Genomic DNA, 19,908 nt, shown 5'->3' with positions numbered 1-19,908 from the left:
CTCACTATGATTTCCAATAACTTTTTTTTATCTTTGATTTGACTGTTTTCATTTTTTCACGTAACGGTACATATCCTTGGGCATAGTTATGAAGTTAAATAAAATAATTATTAGGAAAGAGATAGCGACAAAATGATGATTTCTGAAGTAAGGTAGAAAATCTAGAAAAAGGTACAAAATGGGTTATATCTCCAAAACCGTAAATAATCGCTAAACATACATGGGGGTGTTTCTGGTAGCTAATGAGTCCCTCTATCTATTTTTTCATTTTGAACGTGAACTTCTGGGCCACCCTGTATATATTTCAAACTCTTAACCTTGTCTATATCCCTAACTTTAATTTGTATTACTATATTTTCATGATATTTTTCCATCACCATGTTACACTAAGAACTTGCTTTTCAATTTTTAGCTTTACAATTTTGCATGGTATTTTCGTCCGTGTCTTATCTCATCTTGACTTTTTATATCAAATTGACCTTTTATAAGTGTAGTTCAATAAAATAATCTTGTAAATGCGAATTAAGTAAACAAATTATATTTGAGCGCAAAATATTTTTAATGAAAACACTGTTTTACAGAAGTCGCGCCTATCATAATTCAGCCAATAAAGGCAATCAATTTATTGGAAAACTGTGATTTCGAACTTACGGTGACTTTTGAGGCCCTGGACGATAGTGAAGTAACATGGTATCGAAATAATCAACCTCTCGAACAAGGTGCTGATTGTACCATACATACTGAAAATGGCAAATCATGTGTAAAAATATGTTCAGCAGATAAAAAGAAAGTAGGAAAATATGAAGTAACCATTCAAAGCAATAACAAGATCGTTAAATCAGCAAGTTCTGTAAAACTACTAAAATCTAAAAGTGAAGATGAAATTCAGCCACCGATATTCATACAACCCGTGAAACCTAAAGAGGTTTATGTAGGCGAAGTTTTACTTTTGGAAGTTGAAGTTCAGTCCAGCCCATGTGCCTCTTTTCAATGGTTTTTAGACACCAAAGAAGTAACATCTTACGCAAAAGAAAATAAATTAAACAATATGTTCGTGACTAACCGGGACAATACGTCGTGTCTTTGTATTGAAAATATCGATCAAAGTTGTACAGGAATTGTCACATGTAGAGCAGAAAATTTTGCTGGATCAGTCTCCAGTTCTGCGACTCTTTTGGTGAAGGAAAAAGATGATTATGATAGTGTTGGATACGAACCTGTGTTTATAAAACCATTAAAACCTGTTACTGTAATGGACGGAGATCAAATCATTCTTAGTTGTGAAGTACTAGGCCAACCTTGGCCCAAGATAGAATGGTATCACAATGAAAAAACTGTCCAGAAGGCCAAAGATATAACAATTGGACGTCAAGAATCGGGATTATGTGAATTAATTGTTAAAGAAGCCTTCCCAGAAGTGGCAGGCATTTATCACTGTAAAGCAACTAATGAATTTGGGAGTAATAGCAGCGAATGTTTCGTTACTGTGGAAGGTAGCGAATCCAAAAGATAAAGTGATGATTGCATGTTTGTATATTGCATGAAATAAAAGCAATTACATTATGATTAAACTTTAAAGTATTTCTTGTACTTACCTTATATATTTAACTCATCATTACACTTGCCATGCATCTGTAGTTACAAAATGTAATTGAAAGTTAGATCAAGCTTTAATAACACTACCCGCATATAAAATATTTAATATCTTTTTTCTACTCCTCTACTTTAATCTGGCATTTAAATAACCAAAAAGTCTAATATAAGTACATACATAATTAAACTCTTTGAAAAAGTGTACGCTCTATGGCCTATAAAAGCATTGTTTACAAAGTGTAACTGTACTATAATGTCGCCAAAAAAGCATTGTTGTTGTTTTTTTTTTTGACCTGGAAACTGGCACCTTTACTTTGTTTGGTGCCATAGATATACTATAAAAAAAAGTATACATTTGCCGCCATTTTCCCGCGCGTTGGAAAATAAATTGGAAAATTTTTGTGTTTCGTTTAAAATTACGTCGTCGTAGAAAAAGTATTGTATGCAACGTTGTATAACTAGGTCAAAAAATGCTCGTGGCGTCTCTTATTGCGATGTTCGCCAAGGCTCACATCGCAACTCACGCCACTCGCATTTTTTGACCCTTCTTATACAACTGTTGCATAAAATACTATTACGACGCACCTATGTTGTTTTACATTATATCACACTCGCCTATAGAATGATGTTGTTTTTTATGAATCGATGCACTCACCATTGTTTTCTTAGATCACAGTGTTATGTTCTTTATTTTACTTTCCGCAACTTCTACATCGAGGTATATTAACATCTGATGTAGGAAATATAACAATATTAAAAAATACTCCATTATGAGTTTGTTGACAACAGAAATAGGTAAATTACAACAAAAATATATCTACACGTGCTTTCATAAAATACCGATAAGTATTTAAAATGTAATTTTTAAGAATTCCGTCTTTTATTTTTGTAGCTTACGAATACATAGCGAGTGCATCAGAAGAGGACATCTTAAGTGACGAGGTATGTTGGTCAATCATTTTATTCTTATCCCGTCGCACACAACTACACGTTCTTACTACGACGAACTTGCGACGCTACTAGTTAGTAACGCTTACTAGAAGAAACTAAGCGAACTCAAACCACTATTCACGGATGCTTTTCCACTTTCTCGTGATGATGATGATATGAGTATTAAATTCATCCAGAAAGTGGAATAGCATTCGTGCACCTATTAGGATAAAAATATTTTAAAAGTCTATCGTCGCATTCTTCACTCCATTCACTTGGAATTGTGATGTTCACCCTTGCCGCGAATGAACAAAAATGACTGGAAACCTTGCAACTTGAGTTATCATAGTGTGCAAGCTAGAGTTTCCACATGCCTGGGAATGTTTGTATCCGACTAATATTCGATATTATTGGATTCGTGCCGTTTTGTTCAATAGGTAGTTTGTGGGTAACAATTTTTTAAACTTACTTATGACATTATTTTTAAGTAGGTAAGGGGTATTAAATTAATGTCTACTAGATACTACTTTTTTTTTAAATTAAGTATAAGTATTTCTTTTTTGTAAAGTCAGCTGCAGATCAGGTTGTATGTCCCTTGCCTTCTCTTCGTGGAAAATCCGAGTATCAAATGAATAAGCTACTTGTACTTTGTCTTTTGAGTGAATAAAACGCCCCATCCCTCCTGCTTTTACGCAGGATAGCCAACCTTATCGTGATGGAGAGGTGAAAAACTGTGTAGTATAAAGTATAATAATAATTATTGATTTTTGCAGAGAACGAGTGACATCGAAGAGTTTGCTCCGCGTATAGTGAAAGCCCTGCCAACTGTAATCTCAACTACCGAAGGCGAATTAACGAGGTGGGTAAAATAGAGTAGGAGTAAGTATATTTAATTAATAATTTATTTACCTTAGAAAGTACAGTTGCTTCCTTTTTAAATTTAAGTCAGGTATTACGATGTGAAAAAAAATACTTAATTGAATTATTCAATTGTAGATTGGAAGCTAAAGCAATAGGGATACCTAAGCCTCAAATAAGATGGTTTAAACAAGGCGCTGAAATAAAACAGTCTCAAGAATATCAAATAGAAGAAATGGACGACGGGACCTCAATATTAATAATTCCTGAAGTTTATCAGGACGACACAGGTGAAATAAAGTTCGAAGCGTACAACGCGTTAGGTGTAACGTCAACGATTGCTGCACTGTCTGTTGAAAGTAAGTTTAAAAACTAATTATATAACGATAATAAAAACTTACAATTAAGTAATGATTAATGTTATGATTTCAGTTACCAGACTTCGAAAGCTGCAATGGTGTGATTTTGTTGAAAATATTTTCCTTGTCCTCGTTCCCAGCATTTTAGTAATTGTCAAAACATACGTCTACATCATGTGTTTAAGAATTACATATACTCTATACAAGTTACACCCCAAAGTACATACAAGATTAAAAAAATATATTGAGTAGGAAATCATTTTGTTATTAATTTAATTTTAATAAATTTGTAGGTAGGTACTTACCACGATAAGTAAAAAAAATAGAAAAAATAGAATATGTTGCCTCAATTATTCATTTAATATACTTAATATTGTTTTACTAATTACATTTTTTATATAATTATAAAGGTATCATCGGCACAAAGGAGTATAGGAAACCGGAATGGGTGACTCATATGGAAGAATTACAGGCTGCTTTAAAAGGTTAGCATTTAATCAAACATAGTCGTAAGTTCATTATCTACAACAGGGAGTTATAAATAATTTTGTATCTATTTCAGCTTCACAGTCAGTACCAACTTTTGTAAAAGATATCTTTAGTGAACGCGTCCATGAAGAAGAAAGTGTTATTTTTGAAGCTAAATATAGTGGAAATCCAAAGCCAGGTAAAATTCTGATGTTTATCATAAGTGAACAATTCTTATAATAATATGATTTCTAACAACTAATGTAATAATTATATTTTATTATAGTATGTAATTATTATATTTCGTTTTCAGAAATATTGTGGTATAAGGACGACAAGGTAATAAGGACAGACGAGAACTTTTTGATAGAAAATATCGACAATATTACCACATGTAAGATTGAGAAAGCTACACCAGAACTAGAAGGAACTTATATGTGCAAGGCGGTAAGTGATATTGGAATGGCTGTAACTAAAGCAAAACTACAAGTTTTCAAAGCTGGAGAAACAATTAAAAAGGTAAAAAAAGAAAAAGTAACGAAAAGAAAAGATGAAAAAATTACAAAAGAGACGGCGAAAGAAGTTATTGAGGAGCCGAATAAAGAAGTTACTGTAATAGAAGAAGTCCAGAGTGTAGGTGTGGTAAAACCGATTAAAAAGATTGATAAAGAAACAGCTAAACTTATTGTTAGTGAAGCAGAGCATGTAGAAACAACAGATGTTGCGTCATATAAAAAAGTTGACAGAAAAGAAAAGAAAATACCAAAAACGGAGAAGGTGGAACCTGTTATAGCGCCACATGACTATTTGGTGTCGTCTCAGAAACAAAAGGAGGAAACTGTGCAACCTATAGAAAAACTTGATTTTGAAACTCAACAGAGCATAATAAAAATTGTTGAAGGAGATTCACGCATGGTTGCTGAAATAAACGAGTTGCTTGAAGTAATTAACGCCAAAGAATTCGGGCCAGGTCAGTCACCCTTAAGAGAATTAGCAAAAATCGGTTACATGTTAAGAACTGGTGTTTCGATCGAACAAATCGAAGGTTTATACGATTCACAATATTTCCCAGCATTAAGAGTACCACAATCACAATCCGCATTAGTACAGTTAGTAGAAAGACAAGGTCATGGTGCGCTCATCACAGAAGTTCTTACCGAAGAAACTGCTCAAGACGAAGATTTAATAGCAGCTAAAGTTGGTTTCCGAGCTTTCTTGAAAATGGTTGAAATGAAGCACACTTCCGTTGAAGAAGTTATTGCCCATTTCTATCCAGAAGATTTTAAGCCTCGTTCCTGGGAACAAAGGGAGGCACATGAGGTAAATTTTATACTTGCATACAAAATTAACGTGCTTAATCTTATAGTTTTATTAATTGTTTGTCTCTTTGCAGGTCATTGTGGAGTCGTCTGCTGATCGCGTTGCCAAGACGCATACTATCAAAATATTAAAGGGTGAGATATTAATATAACAATATAATACCTATACTACTACTGCCGCAGCCGTACGAATCCCAATTTGGAGTTGTTTTAACCTTATCGCTAGCTTCCTACTGCGGCCAAATCTACTATTTTGTACCTACTTATATTAACGTTTTCAATTATGTGCATGTACTTAATTTAATATAAAATAAAAAAATAAAGCTTGTATGTCGACTCATGCATTTTTATAATTGAATATTTTATTTTGCAGATACCAGTGAAGTAGAGGAAACACAGGGTAAGTTATTATTATTTATTATCCATTTTTGCCGTTGAAAATATGGCTGAAACTCATGCTTTGGATAATACTCGAAATAATATTTACATAGACGCTTTGAAATTAAAATGTCTTATAACTTTTAGCTACCTAATTATAATGTACCTAGAAGCATAGTTTATTTCTTATTTATCGATAACATAGTCTTAGTTAACTTTACTTTAACATTAAACACAAGAATATAATTTGCACTTCGCTTTAGTTTGGTGCAGCTTTCACCTGCTACATTTGGCTTCAAGATATACTGTGCTTTGCGGGCGAACTTAGATTCTAATATGTGCTATGAAATGCTTTGTATAAGTAAGTATCAATTAATTATAACTTATTATAGTCACAGTTTTAGAACAATTTATTTATTGTAGAAATTAAAACACGATTAATGTTACTCTTCAATCAAATAAATTCAATTAATCCCATATTCCACTGTTATTACAAAACTAGCAAATATTAGTTACTATACACTTAACAAAAGTAACGGCTTCTTAAAGCACACTCTTTCGCTTTACGTTCATTTAATAATATAACTATGTTATTTCACACTTTACTTACTATACCATAATTTCACAGATATCAAAGAAAAACAACAAGCCAAACGCAAAAAGACTATACGACAGAAATCAGGTTCAGAAGAAGTTGAAGAAGTGATTGAAGAAACTAGAAAGAAAATAAAAACATTACGTCCAAAGGAAAATATAGAATCATACGAAGAAGACGAAACCGGTATATTTGATAAAGAAGAATTCCCGTATATTAAAACTATTGCGACCGATATACCTGAAAATAAAGTTGAAGTAATAGCAGAAAGCCAAGTTACTCATATTGTACCCGACAAAATGACAGACAATATTACTGCTAATCTAAGAGTTGATACGAATTATCCAGTAATTAGCAATATGCAGCAAATACAAGAAAAAGAAGAGCCATTAGACGTCAAAGAAAAAAGTGAAGTTATTATTAAACCGTCATTATCAGAAATAGAACCACTGCAAGTAACAGAAGTAGAAATAAGCAATTCAATCGGAGAATATCAAACAAGTAAAATCAAAACTGACAGTAAGGCTAATGAAAGCGTAGTTCCTAAAGAAAGCTTCTTGACGTCTGAAATTATTACAAACTTTTCAGTGTCTGACTTACAAACAGATGAGAAAAATGTACAAAAAGCTAAACCCTCTATGATATTGAAAGATGCACTTGGAATATCAGAACAAATTACGTCCTTAAGAGAAGCTCCACTCGAAGAGACTCAAGTAAAGAAATCCAACGCGTCCGTTTCATTTTCACCGTTATCAGAACTAAATGTTTCAGAAGTCATTGAAGAAATGAAAGAACATGATACTATTAATATTACGCCTGAAAAACCTGTCACTTCGAAACTTAACTTCAATTTACTAGAGTCTGTACAAGTCGGAGAAGTTTATGTTGAAGATAAATCTGGGAAATATTATCCAGAATTAATCGTACCAACTGAAACAGCACGCAAAGAAGTGCTTGTATCTAATCAGCTAGTTACTGAAGTACACGACGTGCAAGAAAAAGAAGGATCTATGTCTGCACTAAAATTGCCTCCGATGCAAGAAGCAATCGTAGATATTACTTCTAAAGATAGCTTAGTTATTTCTATTGGTGAATCACACGAAAAGGAAGAAGACTTACCTATTCCTGAAATGCCATCTAAATTTATTGTAGACGAAGATTTGACGCTGCATACCAGCCTCACAAACACTATCACGACTGCTCATATAAAAGAATCAGAATTTATTTCCGATACATTATCTGGTAAAAAAGCTGTTATTGGTGTTAATGAACATCAGCACACATTCAATGTAGAAACAAATATACATGATTCTGAGAGTATATTAGAAAAGAAACAATCTGTTCAAGGTACACAAGCAGAGGTATCAATATCATTTTTAGATAAAAACTTTATAGAAGAAGTCCTTGTCAATGAAAGTGAAAGAGATCTTATAATAAAGGAAGACAAACATGCAGCTTTGGCTGACTTAGACGTAAAAGCCATAGAGCCTGTTGTAACTTCAGAAGTAGTGCAGATGTCTTCTATATCAGATTTAATGACAACGGATAATGTAGAAAGCGAATCAGCGACACAAAGTGTTATAACAGCGAACGCAAAGATAGTTTCCTATCCTCTTATTCATGATCAAGAAGTGAATCAAGACTATCCAAGCAGAAAATCAGAAACAATAACACAGTCCCTAATTCCTAACATGTCGATATCAGTTTCAGAAACTGAGTCATCGGAATCGGAAAATAAGCTTTCTTTAAATAAATTACCTGAGGGAATGAATGCAAAGCCGTCTCCTGCTCATCCGCTCAAATCCCCAATTTCAGAGATAGTGACCACAGTGGATCATGAAGGTGTTATTTCTTTACCGCAAAATATTACCGAAACTGCTAGTGAACAACGAGATTTGCACAAAGAAATAACAATACTCCAAACAACTGTTCATGAACAATTAGATAAATTAGATGCAAGAAAATCGCAAGAGAGTAAAGCTGTGGCATCTTTTATTAGTAAAGAAAGCTTAAATGTTACTGAAGTAATACCAAACATTACTGAAACAAAATTAGATGCAATTTTACAAAAGGAAGGTACTTTTGCCAAGATGGACTTTGACACCGACCATAAAATTGCTATAACATCTGAAGTTACAACACGAGATTCTTTAAATCAGTTTGATAGTGCAAGGCCAAATTATGAAGAAGCTCAACTTTCATCAAATGTTATGACATCTATACAAGTAACTGAAAATAAAATTTTAGATACTCAGTCACCATTATCGGTCTCTATACAACCAGACTTAAAAACAATAAAACCGGAAATAATTCCATCCGAACAAGTAATAAATGTATCAGAAGTAGTACAACATGAAAAAGAAAGTGATTATACAGTAAACACATTGCCTGATACTTATATAGCACTCACAGATGTTTCTGGTAGACCAGTGGCTATATCATCGGAACTAATTATAGACTCTAGCTTAGGTTGCACAGAAGAAGAAAACTTGGCGAATAAACTTAAAACAGCTAATGTAGACAACATAACCCATAAAGAAATTATCATAAGCACTACTGATAGTAACGAGAAGGAAAGTTCGTTGGATGTATTTGTTAAGCCATCTACTGTAGCTGCTATTATTAATATTGATTCAAGTCAGGCTATTATTGTAGAAGAGAATAAACCTGAGCTTGCTCCGTCGTTGTTTGGATTACCGAGTGAAACGCCATGGGCTAACGCATCGGAAGGTGCTATACCAAAAGAGGCTATTACTCAAGAAGAAACTTTAATTCATATGTCAGAAGCTCCCCTTTTACTGAAGGAAAAGGATAAAGAAACCAAACCAAGTGTATCATTGGCTGCATTACAGGCACCTGAATGTAACGAAAAGTTACCTATTGAAAGCGAAAATCAACTGGTTCTTCCTATAATACCAGACCAACAACAAGCAGACTTTTCAGTGGCAACTAATTACGGATTAATTACGTCAGAAACTACATCACAAGCTGACAATGTAGAAAGCACCACTAATGTTGAAATGATTTACAAAAATGCTGCATACAAAACAGATTACTTTTATGGTAAAGCAGCTCATATAGAAGAAGTAATTACTAGTCATCAAACAGAAGATTTCAGTAACGAAAAACTTACAACTCAGAAGTCTAGCTTGACTCCAGCTCCAGCCAACTATATGCTTGAACAAACAGAAATAATTACCGCTGAAAAAGAAACTTCGTTGCCTGAACAAAAAACCTTATTATCGAACATAAAACCTGATATCACTGAGACACAAGCCGTTATAACAAGTTGTGTGGAAACTGTAGATAAAGAAAAAGATTTTGAAGGTAAAATTCCCTTACCAATGCAAGATGCTTCTGTTGCGTTTGTTCCTTTAGTGAGCACCATCGGTACAGAAGTACTCAGTACTTGCAATGTAGAAGATTTAGACAAAAAATCACTAAAGCCTTCTCAAGCTACTATAACACAGGATGATTTACAAAAACATCTACAGGGAGTACAAGTTTTATTAGGTGAAAAAGAATCCGATTTAATAACAATAAAATCTGACGCACAACAAGAAGCATTATCAACGTTGGTTGAAATGACAGCAAAGGAGATATTAGAAGTACAAACAATAGAGAAGGAAAAAATATTCGACAAATCTCCTGATATTTCTGATACTACTGCTCATCCTTCTATTAGCGAGCAACAGCCATTGACAAATACCGAAGTAGTAACGAGCCAAGAAATTGAAGATCTGCACATTCCCATTACAATGAATTCCAAAAATGCTTTGACTACACACGGAATGCAAGAAGCTATACAAAAGTTAGTGCCATTTGTGGGTGAAAAGGAAGATATATTCATTGAAGAAGTAACAACGACGCGAACATCTAAAGGCAATGTTGAAGAACAAAAATCAGTAGATGTTACAGAGATAATTTTGACAGAATCAGAAATACCTATGGACAAAGCATCTTCAGTAAAAACGGAAGCCTTAGAATCGAAATTTGAAGAAAGCAATTACTTGAATATTTCTGTAGTTACTCCTTCAGATAAAGAAAGTGATATTCAATTAATGCAACGTAAGCCACAAGAAGAAAAACCAGGTATTGTAGTCGAATCCTATCAACATGTTACCGTTATTGACACACAAATCAGAGAAAAAGAGGAATTAATTGAAACGAAAGACACTCCACACTTAAACATAAAACATGTAGACATGCAACCTATTCAACACATTACTACTACTGAGACTGTTGTTATGGAAGGCGACACAGAATTTGAAAATTTAAAATCGAAAAATGAGAAAGCAAATCAGTCTCAAACAACAACTGAAGCCTTATACAATGAACAGCAACAATTAATAGAAACTGTCACGTCAATACCTTCGTTATACAAACCTGAAAAAACTGAAGCCATCCCAGATATTGTAGGTTTGAAATCTATAGAACAAACAGAAATTTACACAGAAGAAAAGCCTGACATATTTTCTAAGTACTTACCAAAAGATGAACAAGCACATCAAATCCAAACTACAGTAAAAGAAACTCTTACTACTCAACCTCAGGTAGTAGAAAGTATAATCGACCTTTCGACAGATTATAAACCCGAAGGGAATCATGCTTTGTGTGAATTAGAACTTCATAAAAGTTATGTGACATCTGAAAGTTCAGTTCAAGAAGTAACAGATTCAATTGGAGCTACTGATAGTCAAAATAAAATTGCTCAAAAACAAGTTATTGAAATGAAATCGTTAGTTCAAACGGAAATTATAACTGGGGAGGATTTGGTAGTTTTTGATAAAATTACTCCTAAAAAGGATGAAAAAGCTGAAGAGACTTGTACGGTATTGCAAGAAATATCTCAGTCTAAACCAGAAATACTTGAAATTGCTCGCGATTTCACAGGATCATTTAAACCTGAAACAAACAAAGCGTCATTTGACGTAGAAACACATAAGAGTTACATGGTATCTGAAGATATAACTCAAGAATTACCTAAAGAGATTCTGATTGATGAGAATAATACTAAGCAAGTCACCGAGCAATTATTAGAATTAAAACCATTAGAACAAACCGAAATTATAACTGGAGAAAATGCCACATCAATCAGCGTTTCTAGTCATGAAGAAAAATCTATTCTTGCCCAACCGATAAAGATGGAACCAATTAGTCAAAGTAACATTTTAATTCATGAAAAAGAAGTCGATACAGCCTTTGATAAGCCTTATCACGTAGAAAATGCATCAGTTTCCTTTAATACTACGGAAGGTGTTACTGTGTATCAGATGACTCATGACGACTCGCAAACAGACTTAGTTACCACAATAAATCAACAAGTAATTGCTGAAAAATCTATAAATACTTTTACACCCCTACAGTGTACAGAAAATACTGCAGAAATTCAAGTAGATGAATTTTTCACACCAACAACACAAAGTAAAACCATGACTATGAGTACCACTGAAATATCTCCTTTAATAGTTACAGACACTTTAAGCCTTCAACATGAAAGTGAATTAAATATCACTGAACCTAAAAAGCAGAAACTGAAAAAAGGCTTTACCCTTTCAAATGAACTTGAAGTCACAGAAGAATTCGTAGATGAACATATAGAACCTTACACAGAGGACCGACCACAACAAGTTAAAAGTAAAGTGGCTACAACCGATGAAAATTTACACACGATTACATTATCTGAGCAAGAAACACAAATCGATAGTAAGTTTTATTTTAAATATGGTTTTAAGCTTTGCTTGTATCTATACATTTTAAGGCGTGTCTAAATTTTGTCGGGTAGGTGTGTTCGAAGCCTAGTGACTCTAGTGAGGCACAACTCATATCAAGTAATTGAAGACAATGCTATTGCATTATAATAGCGATACATACCGTGCAAAATTTGGCACGCCTTTGTACTGACGTAACCTAGTGGTAATTATACCATTTCATTATGTTTTAATTACTCAAAGCATTAAATATTATTATAATTATCATTAATATATTGAACTAGACAAAAGCTACCTACTTATGTAAACATGTTTGTCGGTCAGTGTTGGTTATACAAAAAACTTTCAAGTTTGGTATAGAAAATGATACGAAGTGCTGCGTCATTGTTTGATTATTTCTGAATATTGTTTCTATAGATTTAAAGATTAATCCACACACGAAAAGTTCACGTACTTTTAACCATACCACTACCTTATTAAAGCAGCAGCAAATAGTTTAAAGCGCATGTCACATACATAAATAAACTTGACATTTGTAGTTAAAAATATATGTATTTACAATCATGAGAACCCGAAGTTGCGACAGCTCTCTTGCAGACATCGCTGTATTACCTTCACAATGAAATGCCCACACATCTTTTAACACGTTCCGATGCAAATAACTGACTTTTCAATCAATTTTGTGCCATACTTCACTATTTCGCTCTATTGCAGTTTGATAGAGATAGTTCAAAATAGTAATTAATAAAAATGGCAATAAATTTACTTACAACCAATATGTGACTTACCTACTCAAATATGACACAATTACGTTATATTTTGTCAACAATCCCGTTGAGTCGTTTCCATAATTCTCGTATTGGTTTTAAAACTAACAAGATTTGCTTAAAATGTTCATCTAACTTTTACCACAACACAATGACACTCAACAGTACACACTCACAACATTGGATAAATTTTCAGAATTCGAAGAAGCCGTACAGTCTCCGAAATCGTCGGACGTAGAAGAAACGGAAGAAATAATAACAAAATTCATTCAAGCCCCAGGAAATAATGAACCGATACAAGTAAAAACCAAACGAACTATTTTAAGAAAAAAGAGAAAGTCCAAAAACATAGAAGAAGGAGATGTGGTAATAGAAGAAAGTTTAGACAACGATATAGCAAAACAACCGCAAGAAGTAAAGCATGATGTTGACATAGAAGAATACATAGGTGATGATATGACAGTTATCGACGATTTCGACAAAAGTACAATCGAACTACCGGATGAAGTATTACACATTCCAAAAATGCAAACGCAAGTGCAAATCGAAGAAATGGAAGACTTGGAAGAGCAAAATCCAGACCAAGTTGAAATTACAGAAATATATCCCAATATAGAAACACCAGAAGAAAAGAAAAAGCAAAAGAAAATTATCAAACGTATCGTAAAAAAGAAAATAGATACTAAAACTGAAGAAACCAAAGCGGTACAAGAACCACTAGAAGAAACAGAAGAAATTACAAATGACTACATTGTGAATCTGAAAAAGGCTGATGTAGTTGAAGAAGTGCCAGAAGATGTAACAGTTACGCAAATACAGACAGATACAGGGAAAATAAAAGAAATTAAAACAACGAAAAAAATTAAAAAGAAGAAAAAAGATACTAACGAAGAAATCGAAGAAATAACAACAATGACACAACTTGATGAAACTCCTATTCGGGAAGAGCACCCAGAACAAAGACCAATGGAAATAGTAGAATTACCTGAAGAGTTCACTGTTGAAGAAACGACAACGCCTGAAGGAAAGACTAAACATAAGAAAATAACAAAACGAATCATCAAAAAGAAAGTTGGGCCTAAAGTAGAAACAACTGTAATAAAAACAGAACAGGAAGACAATGAAAAGCCAGTTGTATCAATCCATAAAACAGAAGAATTGGAGGACGAAACAACAACACTTCTTCAAGATTTAACTAAACCAGATCAAGCTGAAATTGTACAAGAGGAACCGGAGACAGTGTCAGTTACAAAAATTAAGACTGAAACTGGTGAAATAAAATCAGTTAAAACAACAAAACGCGTCGTAAAAAAGAAAAAGGGTCGTAAAAACGAAGTCACTGAAATAACCACTGTCCAAAAAGACGATGAAACTCCTGTCACAACTGTAACTGTCACTGAGGAACAAGTCCCAGAAGAAGAGGACACTAAACCTGTGGAAATCATAGAACTTCCTGAAGAAACAACTGTTGAAGAAGTTGGTCCAGGAGTAACAAAACAGGTTAAAAAATCCAAAAAGATTATAAGGAAAAAGAAGGGACCTGCTGAAGAGGTTACAGAAATAACTACAGTCACAAAAGATGATGAAGCTCCTATCACCACGGTTACAGTCAAAGAAGAAATACAGCCAGAAGACAAACAAACAGAAATAGTAGAACTGCCTGAAGAGTTCACTGTTGAAGAAACGACAACGCCTGAAGGAAAGACTAAACATAAGAAAATAACAAAACGAATCATCAAAAAGAAAGTGGGGCCCAAAGTAGAAACAACTGTAATAAAAACAGAACAGGAAGACAATGAAAAGCCAGTTGTATCAATCCATAAAACAGAAGAATTGGAGGACGAAACAACAACACTTCTTCAAGATTTAGCTAAACCAGATCAAGCTGAAATTGTACAAGAGGAACCTCAGACAGTTTCAGTCACAAAAATTCAAACAGAGACTGGCGAAATCAAATCACTGAAAACAACAAAGCGCGTCATAAGAAAGAAAAAGGGAGCTAAAGATGAAGTCACTGAAATAACCACTGTCCAAAAAGACGATGAAACTCCCGTCACAACTATTACCGTTACTGAGGAGCAAGTGCCAGAAGAAGAAGACACCAAACCTGTGGAAATCATAGAACTTCCTGAAGAAACAACTGTTGAAGAAATTGGTCCAGGAGTAACAAAACAGGTTAAAAAATCCAAAAAGATTATAAGGAAAAAGAAGGGACCTGCTGAAGAGGTTACAGAAATAACTACAGTCACAAAAGATGATGAAGCTCCTATCACCACGGTTACAGTCAAAGAAGAAATACAGCCAGAAGACAAACAAACAGAAATAGTAGAACTGCCTGAAGAGTTCACTGTTGAAGAAACGACAACGCCTGAAGGAAAGACTAAACATAAGAAAATAACAAAACGAATCATCAAAAAGAAAGTTGGGCCCAAAGTAGAAACAACTGTAATAAAAACAGAACAGGAAGACAATGAAAAGCCAGTTGTATCAATCCATAAAACAGAAGAATTGGAGGACGAAACAACAACACTTCTTCAAGATTTAACTAAACCAGATCAAGCTGAAATTGTACAAGAGGAACCTCAGACAGTTTCAGTCACAAAAATTCAAACAGAGACTGGCGAAACAAAATCACTGAAAACAACAAAGCGCGTCATAAGAAAGAAAAAGGGAGCTAAAGATGAGGTCACTGAAATAACCACTGTCCAAAAAGACGATGAAACTCCCGTCACAACTATTACCGTTACTGAGGAGCAAGTGCCAGAGGAAGAAGACACTAAACCTGTGGAAATCATAGAACTTCCTGAAGAAACAACCGTTGAAGAAGTTACTCCAGGAGAAACAAAACAGGTTAAAAAATCCAAAAAGATTATAAGGAAAAAGAAGGGACCTGTTGAAGAGGTTACAGAAATAACTACAGTCACAAAAGATGATGAAGCTCCTATCACCACAGTTACAGTCAAAGAAGAAAAACAGCCAGAAGACAAACAAACAGAAATAGTAGAACTGCCTGAAGAGTTCACTGTTGAAGAAACGACAACGCCTGAAGGAAAGACTAAACATAAGAAAATAACAAAACGAATCATCAAAAAGAAAGTTGGGCCTAAAGTAGAAACAACTGTAATAAAAACAGAACAGGAAGACAATGAAAAGCCAGTTGTATCAATCCATAAAACAGAAGAATTGGAGGACGAAACAACAACACTTCTTCAAGATTTAACTAAACCAGATCAAGCTGAAATTGTACAAGAGGAACCGGAGACAGTGTCAGTTACAAAAATTAAGACTGAAACTGGTGAAATAAAATCAGTTAAAACAACAAAACGCGTCGTAAAAAAGAAAAAGGGTCGTAAAAACGAAGTCACTGAAATAACCACTGTCCAAAAAGACGATGAAACTCCTGTCACAACTGTAACTGTCACTGAGGAACAAGTCCCAGAAGAAGAGGACACTAAACCTGTGGAAATCATAGAACTTCCTGAAGAAACAACTGTTGAAGAAGTTGGTCCAGGAGTAACAAAACAGGTTAAAAAATCCAAAAAGATTATAAGGAAAAAGAAGGGACCTGCTGAAGAGGTTACAGAAATAATTACAGTCACAAAAGATGATGAAGCTCCTATCACCACAGTTACAGTCAAAGAAGAAAAACAGCCAGAAGACAAACAAACAGAAATAGTAGAACTGCCTGAAGAGTTCACTGTTGAAGAAACGACAACGCCTGAAGGAAAGACTAAACATAAGAAAATAACAAAACGAATCATCAAAAAGAAAGTTGGGCCTAAAGTAGAAACAACTGTAATAAAAACAGAACAGGAAGACAATGAAAAGCCAGTTGTATCAATCCATAAAACAGAAGAATTGGAGGACGAAACAACAACACTTCTTCAAGATTTAACTAAACCAGATCAAGCTGAAATTGTACAAGAGGAACCGGAGACAGTGTCAGTTACAAAAATTAAGACTGAAACTGGTGAAATAAAATCAGTTAAAACAACAAAACGCGTCGTAAAAAAGAAAAAGGGTCGTAAAAACGAAGTCACTGAAATAACCACTGTCCAAAAAGACGATGAAACTCCTGTCACAACTGTAACTGTCACTGAGGAACAAGTCCCAGAAGAAGAGGACACTAAACCTGTGGAAATCATAGAACTTCCTGAAGAAACAACTGTTGAAGAAGTTGGTCCAGGAGTAACAAAACAGGTTAAAAAATCCAAAAAGATTATAAGGAAAAAGAAGGGACCTGCTGAAGAGGTTACAGAAATAACTACAGTCACAAAAGATGATGAAGCTCCTATCACCACGGTTACAGTCAAAGAAGAAATACAGCCAGAAGACAAACAAACAGAAATAGTAGAACTGCCTGAAGAGTTCACTGTTGAAGAAACGACAACGCCTGAAGGAAAGACTAAACATAAGAAAATAACAAAACGAATCATCAAAAAGAAAGTTGGGCCCAAAGTAGAAACAACTGTCATAAAAACAGAACAGGAAGACAATGAAAAGCCAGTTGTATCAATCCATAAAACAGAAGAATTGGAGGACGAAACAACAACACTTCTTCAAGATTTAACTAAACCAGAAATGGCTGAAATTATACAGGAGGAACCGGAGACAGTGTCAGTTACAAAAATTAAGACTGAAACTGGTGAAATAAAATCAGTTAAAACAACAAAACGCGTTGTAAAAAAGAAAAAGGGTCGTAAAAACGAAGTCACTGAAATAACCACTGTCCAAAAAGACGATGAAACTCCTGTCACAACTGTAACTGTCACTGAGGAACAAGTCCCAGAAGAAGAGGACACTAAACCTGTGGAAATCATAGAACTTCCTGAAGAAACAACTGTTGAAGAAGTTGGTCCAGGAGAAACAAAACAGGTTAAAAAAACCAAAAGAATCATAAGGAAAAAGAAGGGTCCTGTTGAAGAAGTTACAGAAATAACCACAGTTACAAAAGATGACGAAGTGCCCGTTACAACGGTTACAGTTAAAGAAGAAAAGCAGCCAGAAGAAGACCAAACGGAAATAGTAGAATTACCTGAAGAACTGACTATTGAACAAACGACAACGCCTGAAGGAAAGACTAAACACAAGAAAATAATAAAGAGGATCATTAAAAAGAAAGTGGGTCCTAAAATAGAAACAACAGTAATACAAACTGAACAAGAAGACAACGAAAAACCAACTGTGTCGGTTCATAAGACAGAAGAAATTGTAAACGAAACAACAACTCCTCTTCAAGATTTGACTAAACCAGACAAAGCTGAACTAATATACGAAGAACCTGAAACAGTTTCAGTCACAAAGACTCAAACGGAGTCTGGTGAAATAAAATCAATTAAAACTACAAAACGTGTCATAAGAAAGAAAAGAGGACCTAAAGATGAAATTACTGAAATCACAACTGTGCAAAAAGACGATGAAGCTCCTGTTACAATTGTTAATGTTACTGAAGAAGAAACTGTAGATGAAGAGGATACCAAGCCCGACAAAATCACTAAAAAGCCAAAGAAAGTTAGAAAACCAAAATCTGAAGGTAAGCAATATATATATATATATATATATATATACAACGTTTCTTATCATTTAAGTAATCTCTACATCTCTACAAATAATATCTAAAGACAACAAAACATGCCACAACCTACTCTTAAACTGTATTAAAGTTAAGAAAAATACTGTAAAATTCTTAATAACTTTTTCTTGGGACACCGTAAATAATTTAAGTACTTGCCTTTAAAATAATAACAAAAATAAGGGGTTTTGAAGGGAATTTAAAGAATTATCTTAGGTTGCTGACATCAGAAATATTAGATAGCGGTCGGTACATCAATGGATACAAATCCACTTAAATTACTAAAACCTTTTCTCTAATTATGCAATATGAAATGAGAATATGAAATGATGTATTAACAACAAAAAGTGAAACATCATCTTCTTTCTTCTCTCTCTATTACACATTTTTTTAACAACACATACTTATTAACCATAAATGTATAAGTAAGTGGTATTATTGCCAGCCATATTCATTAATTAAACAATCATACTATCTGTCATAAACGGACCAACATGTTTATGATGATTAAAGTATTTACATTTAAAACAATATGTTTCAAAATTGTATGCTTATAATTGGTCATATTTCGTGAAATAGAATATCATTCGTTAACCACATCATGATGTAGTTAGGCTAACTCAATGAACACAAAACGGTTAACGATATGAGCAACTAAATGCATGATTACTTCATGATATCGCCTAACGTTGGCAATCATATCGTAAAATTAGTAACATTATCCACCCGTAGTGGCGCTGGTGTCGAAAAAGAATATTTAAAACTTGATTCATATTATAATCGATGAATCAATGTAATTGTACAATTTTCTATATCGAATAGATACATAATTTTGAACCTAAGAAATTAATCGACTATTTGCAATTTTATTACACCACATAGCATGGATTCTGTGTACATTAACGATATAGCCAAACATGAATTTAAATATCACTAAACGTTGACTTAAGTTCATGAAATGGTCGAACACATCATGAAATGATCAATTTTACGATCTGGCTACGACATTTATATAATGCATACATGCAATGTATATGTCGCAGTCGGATTGTATAATCCGCTGTATTATATCACGGCTAGCTATTTTCAAAAACAGGGCCGTTTTGTAATGCGGCGGTTCAATGAATTGTTTATTTAAATGACAGAAACACTCACATGTAAGTATACTCGTATTTACACAATGACTTCAGAAAATATGCGAGTCAGTAGAGTGCTCCTACGTATATAAGATTTATTATTTTTATGGGGTTCCGAACGTTACAGCTTTACAATGACTTGCGTGTGTCAAGCCTTTTTACGTAGGAGTTATAGTTACTTATAGGAGTATTTTTCTTAACAACATAGAACAATCTTATCTA

At 33.9% G+C, this 19,908-nt stretch overlaps 1 protein-coding gene across 50 annotated transcripts in view; it reads left to right on the top strand.

The window, feature by feature from the left end:
* LOC126379776 (titin) overlaps positions 1-19,908 on the top strand; it is a 109,906-nt gene that overhangs the window by 50,680 nt on the left and 39,318 nt on the right. For 44 of the 50 annotated variants that reach the window (XM_050028605.1, XM_050028606.1, XM_050028607.1 and 41 more), the window contains 11 exons: positions 582-1,493; positions 2,486-2,535; positions 3,297-3,382; positions 3,520-3,740; positions 4,151-4,225; positions 4,303-4,407; positions 4,522-5,528; positions 5,602-5,662; positions 5,901-5,927; positions 6,534-12,206; positions 13,175-18,511. In XM_050028605.1, coding sequence (XP_049884562.1) covers positions 582-1,493; positions 2,486-2,535; positions 3,297-3,382; positions 3,520-3,740; positions 4,151-4,225; positions 4,303-4,407; positions 4,522-5,528; positions 5,602-5,662; positions 5,901-5,927; positions 6,534-12,206; positions 13,175-18,511 — 13,554 coding nt within the window. The remainder of the gene's footprint in view (positions 1-581; positions 1,494-2,485; positions 2,536-3,296; positions 3,383-3,519; positions 3,741-4,150; positions 4,226-4,302; positions 4,408-4,521; positions 5,529-5,601; positions 5,663-5,900; positions 5,928-6,533; positions 12,207-13,174; positions 18,512-19,908) is intronic. The other 6 variants (XM_050028639.1, XM_050028627.1, XM_050028628.1 and 3 more) reach the window with 6 other exon arrangements.

Source organism: Pectinophora gossypiella, chromosome Z, assembly GCF_024362695.1.
Source record: "Pectinophora gossypiella chromosome Z, ilPecGoss1.1, whole genome shotgun sequence".
Classification (NCBI taxonomy): domain Eukaryota; kingdom Metazoa; phylum Arthropoda; class Insecta; order Lepidoptera; family Gelechiidae; genus Pectinophora; species Pectinophora gossypiella.
Note: the sequence above shows the minus strand (reverse complement) of the source record. Positions and strands in the feature narration are given on the sequence as shown.